The sequence below is a fragment of the Magnolia sinica genome, chromosome 12, assembly GCF_029962835.1.
Source record: "Magnolia sinica isolate HGM2019 chromosome 12, MsV1, whole genome shotgun sequence".
In the NCBI taxonomy this organism is placed as follows: Eukaryota; Viridiplantae; Streptophyta; class Magnoliopsida; order Magnoliales; family Magnoliaceae; genus Magnolia; species Magnolia sinica.
This window is the reverse complement of record NC_080584.1, coordinates 65,456,862-65,469,045: the sequence shown is the minus strand read 5'-3', so window position 1 is coordinate 65,469,045 and position 12,184 is coordinate 65,456,862. Positions and strand designations below refer to the sequence as shown.

The 12,184-nt window shown below is 37.1% G+C and overlaps 1 protein-coding gene across 1 annotated transcript; it reads right to left on the bottom strand.

Moving 5' to 3' along the window:
* Window positions 1-633: 633 nt before the first annotated feature.
* LOC131221540 (cysteine-rich receptor-like protein kinase 44) lies at window positions 634-11,896 on the bottom strand. The gene is made up of 7 exons (XM_058216821.1): window positions 10,911-11,896; window positions 4,277-4,402; window positions 3,947-4,086; window positions 2,713-2,923; window positions 1,747-1,984; window positions 1,238-1,388; window positions 634-1,144 (listed from the first exon to the last, which is right to left on the bottom strand). Exons 1-7 carry the CDS (start codon window positions 11,743-11,745, stop codon window positions 797-799), a joined length of 2,049 nt encoding a protein of 682 aa, XP_058072804.1. The 5' UTR covers window positions 11,746-11,896; the 3' UTR covers window positions 634-796.
* Between the last annotated feature and the right edge of the window lie 288 nt (window positions 11,897-12,184).

The following is a 12,184-nucleotide window of genomic DNA, read 5'->3' as shown; positions in this document are numbered from 1 at the left end:
TAGCCAGAATGGCCAGCGAAGGTTGCGCCAACAAATTCTTCATGTCCCGTGCTATGCTCCCAAGGAACATCAGAGGTTATTCGGTCCTAGACAACACAGGGATTGATAACCTTTGAACTTAGTGGTTATTGGTGTAGATTGTGTTTAGCCTTTTGTTTGTGCTGTTATACAATATGTGTGGCCCGACTCATTTTGTCGGGGCCGGCCTGAATGGATGTACATTTTCTCGTATGAATATATTTTGGTGGCCCCATCCCACCTTTTCCTTTTAAAAAAATAATAATAATAAATTTTTATTTTATTTTTTTAAATGAGAACCCATGACAGGAATGTTCAACATCAAAATATAGGTCCCTCAAAGAAAGAAGAAAGACCACAGCTCCCCACCACTACCAAGTGTAAGAACAAGTAATCAACCTAAATCTCCATTTATTATTCACCTGATCATTAGCCTGCCGTTATGTTTTTGCTAGGGTGTGTGGACATGTGCCTTATCTGATGGATGGTCGGTTTCTCTCACATTGTGAATATTTCTCTAATTATAAAAATGCCAGAAAAACATTAAGTAGAAGAATACAAGGAAACCCTAGTTCTAACTGGAAAACATTAGCAAGGAAAACACGATGGGCTCAATGACGGCACCAAAAGCTCATCTTCCTTTGTTCAAATTCAAAGACATTCGAGCAGGTATAAATTAAATGACTTGTGGCTCTTAGCCAAGAATGTACTCAAACAAGGAATAATCCTTACAGATGGTCTAATTCGGCAATCTATTAAATGGTCTAATTCAGCAGTATTACCGAGGGTCTAATTCTGTAATCGAAACCTCATTTACAGAACATGGTCTCACTGTACTGTTAGATTGTTCCGACTCACTTGCATGAAAATCTGAATCTGTTGAGGCCTGATCTAACCGCACCATACTTGCACCAACAACAAATGCAGGCTTCAAAGGAACCGGAAGAGTTACAGTATTGTTATTGAGCATGAGAACAACAGACGACATGGTAGGCCTTTCGATGGCATCTTCTTGAACGCATAGCAATCCCATATGAATGCATCTCAACACTTCCTGTGTTGGGCACCGATCAAGAGTTCGATCCATCAGCTCTAACATTTTACCTTCAGTCCAATGCTTCCATATCTGTCAATAATCCACAAATGACTTAAATTAATGAAATTGGCTGAGTAAATAAGTTATACCGAATACATGTTTTGCAAATAAGTTAACACTTACATGATCTAGAAGGTTTGAAGAATGTTGGGAGTCTCCGAAACCAGCATTCTGTTTACCGGTTATAATCTCTAGAACTAAAATACCAAAACTAAAGACATCTGACTTTGTCGAAAATTTCCCCCTGATAGCATACTCTGGGGCCATGTATCCACTGCAATGCCATCCATGATCAATTAATGTTGGTCTCTCGTCTAAGATGATAGAAATGCGAGCAAGATAAACTGTTAGTCCTATAATCATATGATGTGGCCCATTTGCTGTCTGGACCATTGGGCTTTGAGAATGCATGCCACAGTGTGTCCTATATATTGAATGGATTGGATTTCTGAAAAAAAAAGGGATTTCTGAAAGAAGAAGAAGAAGAAGAAGAAGAAGTGCTCTTTCTAAAGTGTGCCTGAGGACTTTGTCATTTACATGTGGTAACGAGATTTCTGGGGGATAGTTTTGTTTCATGGGATGCTTTGGTTTCACTGAAAGATAAAAATAAGGGATTGAAGTGTTTAACTTACTATGTTCCTGCAATCCGTTCCGTATTGCCTTGTGTTTGGTCACCGCCAAAAAGCCTAGCCATTCCAAAATCTGAAATTTTAGGCTTCATGTCTGCATCCAACAAGATATTGCTGGCTTTCAAATCCCTATGAATAATCCGGAGTCGGGAATCTTCGTGGAGATAGAGAAGTCCTCGAGCGATTCCTTTGATGATTTCGAGCCGTTTGTCCCAGTTCAGTAGTAAACGTCTGATTGGATCTGATCCGATCAAAACAAATTTCTGGTCAATGTCCATATGAATAACCGACATTCGATCAAATGATATGAAAAGATATTCCAGAATTATGTCAGTATGACATCCACGCCACTTTTCGGGTGGGACCCGAAGTGTAGAACATCTCATCAAAACCTCACGCACTCAGCTATCAAGTGGGCCACACGAGTAAGTGCAATGTATTGTAAACCATCCAATGTTTTCATTGGCCAGATGATCCAATATGTCGGTCACACTTGATGAACAGATCAGAAGTCATCAACATAGAAATACCGTCTTTTTTTTTCTTTTCTTTTCTTTTTTTTTTTTTTTTCCTTTTATTTATTTATTTTATTTTATTTTTACTAATGCAGTTAGGTTTAGCCCAAAAAGAGAGTGGCCCAACGGAGATATTTAGGAGGCGTTTGGAAGATAACATGCCAACGCGGCAGACATGAAATCTTGGCCATTCATCAGGAGAATCCAACCCAGTGTGGCATCCAAAAAAGGGGCCAACCCAATCATCTGGCTGGCCAAACATGTATGAGAAAATAGACGGTGAAAAAAATATATAGATGACCAACGGTCTAAACTCAACATACATATTTCGGCATCAGATAAGTTAACCTTCTTTTGGTTTAAGGAATGCTCACGGTGGCCCCCACTTAATGCGTCCATGGTCTCATACACGTGTGCCATGTTAGATGATATGTGGAAAAGGAACAGTAAGTACCAAAAAGAAATGTATCGAGGCTTTTGTTTGGAACGTATTCATAGATGAGAATCATCTCCTTCGCTTCTAAGCAGCAACCAAACAGCCTTACAAGGTTTCTGTGCTGAAGTTTCTTAACCAATTCCACCTCATTTCGCAGCTCTCCAATCCCTTGCCTCGACCTTCTTGAAAGCCTTTTCACTGCTATTTCCATTCCATCGGATAATTTTCCCTGTGGAAAAATGTTCGAGATAGTTTAAGGTGTATTAATCTGAGGGGAACAAAGATTGAAAAGAAATAAAAATGTAATTCTTTATGTTTGTATGTACCAGCGAAAACAGTTCAAGGCAATGCAACATATGGATAGGGTACATTAAAATAGGCCAGCCCGATTTAAATACAAATGCAACTAAGTGGCCTCTTGATGTAGGGATGGATGTGACGAGGTTGAGCACACTCTTCCTCAGGGGATAATTATCCAAATCCACAGAGTTTCTCTAAACTCCTCACAGAGATTCCTAGAAATAATGACGAAAATAGAAATATATTCTAATAAATTCAAAAATTAATTGATTTACAATCCTTTAAATAGTTATATCAAATTTAAGAAGTTTCAGAATCAAACTCCAACTCAAACTCCCTAAAAACATAATTTACTATAAACAGTAAACTTACTATTTATAGACTATTATGATTTCTACTAGAATTCATGGTTTTCTGACAAAATAGTAAGTGTCTAATTTGGCCGAATCACGTTATTCTACTAAATTTTCTAAGAACTTTTCATGTGGGGACGACTCCTAAAGCTAAAAGGATCAAGAATTATATCTATCTAAAACTTATTATAAATAATAAAAACGAAATTAAAATGGACTTTTCATTGTTGATCGGATGGAATCTTGCAAAATCGGTGTGGGCAACCCAATGTAGCAGGGTTCGTTGGGTAAAGTATCTTCTCCTACCCGAAAATCATATATGGTATGTTGAATAACTCGTTCTGATTTGCAAGATATGCATGCATTAGGGTTATGATGATCCTGATCACTTTCGCCCCTAATCGGGCCTTCTCTGATCCATCTTGGCCATCAAAGTGTCTGCAACCTGCTCTACATTACCTCTCCTATGAATATCTAGGATCCCATGCATGTGTCTCGTTCTAGCTATTGTTGGGCACTTTTGTTTGGCCGTGGACAATTAAATGAAAAAAAAAATAAAAAAAATAGACAAAACCTAAGTCAAATCCATCACCCAATACCTTGTAAACGGACCCAAAGCCCCCTTTGCCGAGTTTATTTTCATCAGAGAAGTTATTTGTGGCAGTTCTTAGTGTAACCAAATCAAATGTTAATGACCCCATGCTTGTAATCTCATCTTCACTCACGTCATCTCGCATATCTGAAAAATAAGATAAATTTTATTTAAATTGAAAAAGATAAAATTTTAGTAATAAAAAATCTTGAGTAGGAAATGACTAATGAAGAACGATATTCCTTTAATTGTCATTTATATGAGAGAGAGAGAGAGAGAGAGAGAGAGAGAGAGAGAGAGAGAGAGAGAGAGAGAGTTAAGTGTAAGGATATTTTACCTGGCTTTCTTCTGATTGCCTTGCTCCTAGTCCATAAACAAGTGCAGATGGTGCTGATTATAACTAATGGAATTACAACAGAGACAACGATTAAAATAACCGTTCTGGATTCGTTCTTCTTACTTCCTGCATCAACATGAATTTCTTTTTGTTTAAAACTATTCTTAGATAAGAAACTAAATTAATTAGTATCATCTTTCGTTAAAGCGTTAATAAGATGTGGCAACTGTGGCACATGGTTTAATGATCCAAAACGTTAATTAGATGGGCAAGTGCACTAAAAGTTCCGGATGTTAGAAGACCGGAGCTGTGGAAAGAGCTACAGAACGTAGCCTTTCATTAATCGTGATAGGAATAATAGTTCTAAAATTTCCTGAGTTACGATATACTCAAAGAAAAGAGGCTGCTCCCATCGTTACGCAGCTCGGGGATTTTTGGCTTACTATCCATCCACCCATCCAGTTCGATTACCATCACATCAACTCTTTGGAGTGTGTTTGATGGTTGATAAGCAGTAATTCATGAATTATAAAACTGGCAACTCTAATTATCAATTGAATCGTCAGTAATTAGTCGAACCAAAATTTATCAATTGAATCGTTGCAACTCTAATTATCAGACACTTATCTTCTAATTTGGACTGTTGGGTACTTTATTTCACAGTCCAATAAATTTCTGCCCATCAGCTAATTGTACAATTTCATCGGTGTATGTTTGGACGCTTTACATTGAGTTAGTTATATGCCACATGTACAATGTCTCAGTGCCTGAGTATCAACCCACCACACCCTATGAATTTAGAATAATAATAATAATAATAATAAAACACCACACCCTGCAATAGCATCAAAGTACCTCTTTTTTTAAAAATAAAAAATAAAAATAAAAATTTTTATTTGTAAAAGAGGGAATAACCCTAGTCCCTACAGCAGAACATTACAATTCAGGTGGACCACCGCAAAAAAAGGAGCGCTAGGGTCCACACATGAAAGTACCTCTACTGTATTACAAATAGCATGCAAACAAAGGTCCTTTTAAACAATATTATTACTTTATTTTCAATACCTCCAACTGATTTTAAAATTTAATGATTTTATGGAAAATTAATCAATATTTTAATGGAAAAATATTTTCATGTCATTAAAAAAAAATAATAATAAAATAAAATCTATTCCCATGGATTTCATTTTATTTTTATTTTTAATTATTCAGTTACTTTAATAAATAGGTTTAACTGTTTTTACTTTGAGTTATATATTCCCAATAATATCGCCCCAAAAAGTCGAGATATGAAGATGTGGCCATGAATACCCCAGAATGTGAATTGTCATCGGATATTTGTCCTTTGCAGGAATCACAAGTTCAATAGATGGCTCTATATGTTCTCACTGCCATTTCATGTGTACGCAACATCCAAACCGTCCGATATTTTGTCCCTGTGATGAAGATCATACCATGAAAAATCATCTACATCCACCAAGTGAGTGGAGAGCCACTTGCGTTTTGCTATTAATAAATGGAGGACAAATTTTATTTTATTTTATTTTATTTTTTAAAAAAAATATAATGGGGTTCACCTGATCAGTATATAAGGATGTTTCATGTATTGGATAATAATCACGGTGGATCCAGTCTTTTGGAAGGGTTGGATTTTACTTGCACTTAATAGGTTGAAAGCTATCACGTGCAAAGACCATACTTTATGGTCCAGCTAGCTGGACTTGAAATTTCCTCTTTAAAAGTTAGCCACTCGTTCAATGCACGCGTCTATGAGACTTTCTAGGAGTGGATTGCGTCCAGACTCCGACTCGACCGAATCAGTCTGTAAGACCCACATCGACGTACCAGTTTTATCTACTCGTTCATTCATTTTTCATATCAAAGTGATCCAAAACATCGCCTGTTTGGAAGTGTGGATTTTGGAATCCCTGGATTTGAATCCCCATGGATTTGAAATCTTATTATTGTGTTTGGCGCTTTGAATTCAGAATACCCGTGATCCAAAAGTAACTTTTCATAGTATACTTATAGGATTTGAATTTAATTACTAAATTAATTTAATATATCTTATTAGTATCCGTATGTAATGTTTGACATAATGGTTGTAATAAGCCCGTTGAAATATACACTTTGCCCGAAAATATTGAAACTTTAAGTCCGGGGTGGACCACAAGCACAATATTGCGTCCGAGTCACTAACTAGTGATTTTTAACCATTGATTTAAATGGACAATGTTTGGACGGTGCAGATCATCATATTAAAATAATTATAGTGATGCAATTTATAATTTGATTGTTGTAGGAATTCATCAATGAGCCATGTGCCCAATAGATTAATAGCCTAATGACACACATGCTACACATTCAAATCTTGGAGGCTTTTGGATGATATCCAAGCTTTCACCTTCATTTCAAACCCCCTCCTCTGAAGACCCCCTAAATTTGAAATCCTCATTTACTATATGGTGCCAAACATACCAGGATTTGAAATCCCCTCAAACGACCCCTAAGGCATGCCTATGGTTGAAAACTTATCGACAGACACAAAAAATTTGTATCAAGTTAAATTTTATATTTTTCCTTCCCTTAAAATTTAAATTGAACTAAGAAAGTTTCAACACTGAGAGTCATTATCACTACCTGTTCTTGTAGCATGGTAAACTTCACCATCCCATCTGGAAAAATTGACGAACTCCATAGATAAAATCTATGCGTCACGGTGGGTAGAGCCCTTGCCTGGACTGATTTCTAACAAGGTAAGGTTGGGATTCTAGAAGCGGACTGTGTCCTGCCCTCGCCTAGACCGAAATCAGAATAGGCAATGGATCGGTGCAGCCCGTTAGGATTCTGGAAGCGGACTTTGTCCTGCTCTCACCTAGACTGAAATCAGTCTACGCAAGGGCTCTGAGCAGCTCACCAAGATATTTGAGTTTTATACGCAACATCAATCCATTTTTTTCAAATTATTTTAAATATGAGAGAAAATTTATGGCACATTCAAAGTTGAAGTGAACCTTATAATAAGAAACAATAATGTAAAAATGCCAACAATTGAAACATTCCTAAGAGCCACTATGATGCTTATTTGCCATCCAACCTACTCGTAAGGTTATATAGACCTAGTTGAAGGCAAAACACAAATATCAGCTTGACTTAAAACTTCTATAGCTCTCATGAAGCTTTTAATAGTGAGCATTAAATCCTGATGTGGAAAAATAGATTGATGTCGTCCATAGAACCCATACATTATGGTGGGCCCATAGGGCCCCAAGGGTTAGGACGCAAGACTTTTTCTGCCTTGCAATGCGATGAACTTTAAATAATTGACAGAAACTGGATGTGACATTTAAAAGACCAGACTTTTTGAAAGGTAACCACGCGTTCACTCATATAGCATCTACTATATGGTCCCAAAAGTTGGTAGACGTTTCAATCCTGCCTTGCAAAAAAGTTCAAAATTTTGATGAAAGTTGTAAAACATTCAAAACATTCAAAAGATTTTGATAAGAGTATTTGAAAGGTTGGATTTTACTTGCATTCAATAGGTTGGAAGCTATCATCAGATGGACCATACTTTCTGGTCCAACTCGCTGTACTTGATCAGTCCTTTTCTTTTTAAAAGCTAACCACTTGTTCAATGAGCACAGCCATTTATAGTGCTATATGGCCCCAATTTTTAATTTCTTTAATGGCACCATTAGTTCATAGACTTTCTGCGGTGCAATTAATTTAGGAAGAATTTTAAATATTTGCCCAAAATTTAAAGACATTTGAAAAGATTTTAGTGGTATTTTGGGAATTAAAGAGTATGAGTGCTGTCCACGAAACTGGTCATATTTCACCCGTGAAAAGCTAGTAACTTGCCATGGTATGATTAAGGAGAATGTTTTTCGCACGTAGATTACATCTTTAGATTGATATGAACGGTTCATGTTCTCAATACCACTCCACGTAAGCTTTGTTCTTATAACCGTGATTCGTTGATTATCCTAGCATTCTAATCTTGGATTTGAAGATGATCCATTGAATATTCATCTTTTTGGATAAATATTTCTTATCATCGTCTAAGGAGCATGGAATACAAAATACGAATGGTTCGGATCATCATTTAAAATGCAATTTCTGAGTGAAAATAACCAACGTACTGAAACTATGGTGCGGTTCACTCACTCTGTCAAAACCCCTCTCGGAAATTTCTCTTGCATTTCCCTCTCTCTTCCTTTATTTCTTCCCGTGAGTTTCGTAATCCTCACACCCTAGCCTGTTTCTACTGAATAAGTGCGACAGGTATGACTCGAGGAAAGCCCAAATGAACACGGAACTGATGCATTTGATATCAGTAGTTGAATTTGAACAATTGAGTAGTCTAAAAAAGAAATCGCATTGCGTACTGCGCTACTCAGTACGCTCCTATCTTACCGAGTAAACACAGTTGGGTCCACCTGGAATGTATGTGGTCTATCCACGCCGTCCATCCGTTTTTACATCTAATTTAAGGGTTGAGCCCAAATTTGAAGCATATATAGAGATGAATCGGATCATACCACAGGAAACAGTGGGAATAATGATTTCCACTGTTGAAATCTTTCTAGGCCCCATGGTGATGTTTATTATTCATCCAACCTGTTCATAAGATCATACAGACATGGATGAATGGAAAAAAACAAATATAGGCTTGATTCAAAACTTCTATGGCCCCTGAGAATTTTTCAATTTCAACTGTTTCCTGTGGTGTGGTCCATTTGAAAATTGGATATGCCCTGTTTTTTTCTCTCAGGCCCTAAAATTATCTGGAAAAATGGATGGACGTAGCGGATAAAATACATAAATCATGGTGGACCTCACAGAGCTTACTCCATACGGAAGGCCTAGCGAGTTAGTCACTACGCAGTCCGCTTCCGTCTTTTTGAACGTGTCCAACGAATTGGATGGTTAGGAGAGCTACCAATGTGATGTCATGACGTTGACTGTCCGGAGTTACGTGGACAAATGTGATAGTGGAGGGTGAAAAATGGGCGGACCATCCGATATAGCAGACACGATGTGAAAGATTATTATTATTTATTAATAAAACATTATTTATATTATGATATCATTTAAAATAAGTCTAATCTTGATATTAGAACCAGGAATATATGCATCCTTATCTTGGCACGGATATACTCCAACCTAAGGCGGGTTACTAGATCTATTCACATCCAGGATACGAGAAATCTAACTATTTGGATTTACGTGGACAAATGTGACAGTGGAGGGTGAAAGACGCACCTAGTCAAGTTCCATTCCGCGTTTTAAAGAATCCAGACCATCTCCGAAAGTTCCTAAATCCACACTCGCGTGGAGCCCGGCCCATAGACAAGCATCTGCAGGTGCCAATAAAGATTACTTCTGGGAGATCGGAACCTCCCATCTGTTGTAGATAATTTTCAGGTTTTCTGCTACAATCATGTGGAAGATTCAAGCGGCCTTCAATGGAAAAATTAATCTGACCGTTAATTTAATTTTGTTTAGATGCCCATTTGTTTTGGACTGGGCGTGATGCCAATGACCGAAGATCTAAATAATGCAGCTCACCTGATGGATAGGTATGATCTTACACACATGTTCAACGTTGGAACCTGTGCTGGCTTGTAGATGCGCAGGGAAATCACCTACGACAAGACCCATCTAATCATTCCCCATTTAATAGATTAAATTTTAAATATTACCTATAAATTATTTTCAAAGTTGATGCGCGTAATGTCATCAAGTTGTAAAGGTATTAGAGGTAATCTGATTATTGGGGCCGTTTGGTTGCATGTATTTACTTGTAAAAGCTATACACCAGATGAACAGGTTATAACTTTCAAAATTAGATAGCAATAAAGTCTTTATCATGAAAAAGGCATTATACATGATGGAACATAATAGTTAATATATACACATGATATATACTATAATGTATATGATACATCAAATCCATCCATCATATACTTCTCAAGCTCACCATAACATGTATGATACATCCAATCTATCTATCATATACTTCCCTTAATGCTTTCCCATGGCCTTAATTTAAAAAAAAAAAAAGCTCATCCATTATAAATGGACTACACAAGGGAAGGATGGGACGTCCATCACAAAAAACTTCTAGAATGCATTTGGGGGCCATTGTGATTGAATCTATTTAGTGTGTGCATAATTTCAAGCCCTATTAGGGCCTTTAAAAAAATAAAATAAAAATAAAAATAAAAGATCAAATCTTTCTTATCTGATTTTTGCAGATTTTGGAAGGTTCACCACCCAAGCTCTCTACATGAATACCTACTTTATTTATTTTAAACACTTTACGGGTAGCCAGATCACATGATAATTTTATTAGTAAACATATTACTACTTAAAAGACAAATGGAATAACATGTGAGCCGATTATGTGTAATGGGTTTATAACTTAAAAAATAAAAAATAAAATTAAAAAATTAAAGGCATCCAAAGGACCGTAAAATTCGAACTAAGTCGACTCAACCAATCAAATTGAGTTGAGATTTCAGAGATTTTAAGCTAACCCTGTAATATTTTAATTAAAAAAAAAAAAAAAAACAAAACCCTTAATACTGAAGAATATGAAAGTGGGCGCTGAGAAAATTACGCTTACCATCCCTTTCGCCCGAAGGCTGCGAAGGAGGTGGAGGAACTGCAATTGGCGGTGGCGGAGACATCGGCAGTGGAAGAGGTGGCGGTGGAGAATTATCAAAGAAAAGATATGGATCATACCTTATGTTACAACTCACACTATAGACATTCCCTCCTTTTTTATTCTCACAACATATCGGAATCCTGCTGATCATCCCTTCCAAACATGCCGTGCAATCACCAGCTGATAAGTCTCTAGTGCACTGGGCCAGACCATATATTTTTTGGAAGTCATTCAGATCTGTGTCTCCAGTTGTGAATTTGGAAAGCTTTGAACCGGCCTCAGATGCCAGACGTTTCATCATAATTCCTAATTTATTATTATAAATGGTTGCGTTTTCAGCATCCTGAAGTAAGATAAGCTCTATCCTAATGGTAGTGTCGTCTACGGAGAAGAATGGACGGTTGGAGTAACGTAAGATGCACCTGTAGTATCGGATGACAGCTTCCATTCTGTTGGAACACCGCCTGATGATCTCTTTTGTTGAATTCTTGAGGCATTCTTTGCAATCTTCTTCAGTTGCACCAGACATGCATTGAGAGTAGCCGTAGACTATGTTGGTGTCTTTGCCGGAGGTGTAGTTGTAGTAGCCGGTGAGATTGATGGACCCATTTGGAGATAACAAAGGCAGTAGACGGTTGAGATTGGTTTCAAATTGGCTCCCCAAAGTGTAATTTGAAGTTTCCGGTGGACAGACTACGAAGGTCGGATCTTCGGCTGAGATGGGATCTTGAGAAAGAAGTAGTAGGGATGAAAATAGAAGTAAATGGATGGATTTTGATACAAGGAAATGCATTTTGGGGAATAGAGTCTTGAGATGTTGGGAATATGAAGAGCTTTATAACAAACAGGAAGGTTTCCAGGTCCGTGAGCGTGATGAACCAGTCATGGTTCGTTGCAGCTCTACATTTAAGGTCCGGTGAATCCGGATCGTCCAACTTATAAGGCCATGATATAGATAGCGTATGTCACAATGAGAAGTCCGGTTGAATATTTATAATCTCTGATTAATAGACTTTGGCCTTTTAAACGTGGATCTTTGATAGTTCTTATTTTGGCCTTCCATTGGGAAGGCATAAATCCACCGAATGCTTTGCTGGAAATGAGACCTAATTGGTTTATCTTAACCGTTTATTTTTTTTTTATTTCAAATGGGGCTTACTTTCGTTAGGTGAATGAATTGACTTTTTGGGCCTGTTAAACTTTTATTTATTTATTTATTATTTTATATATAT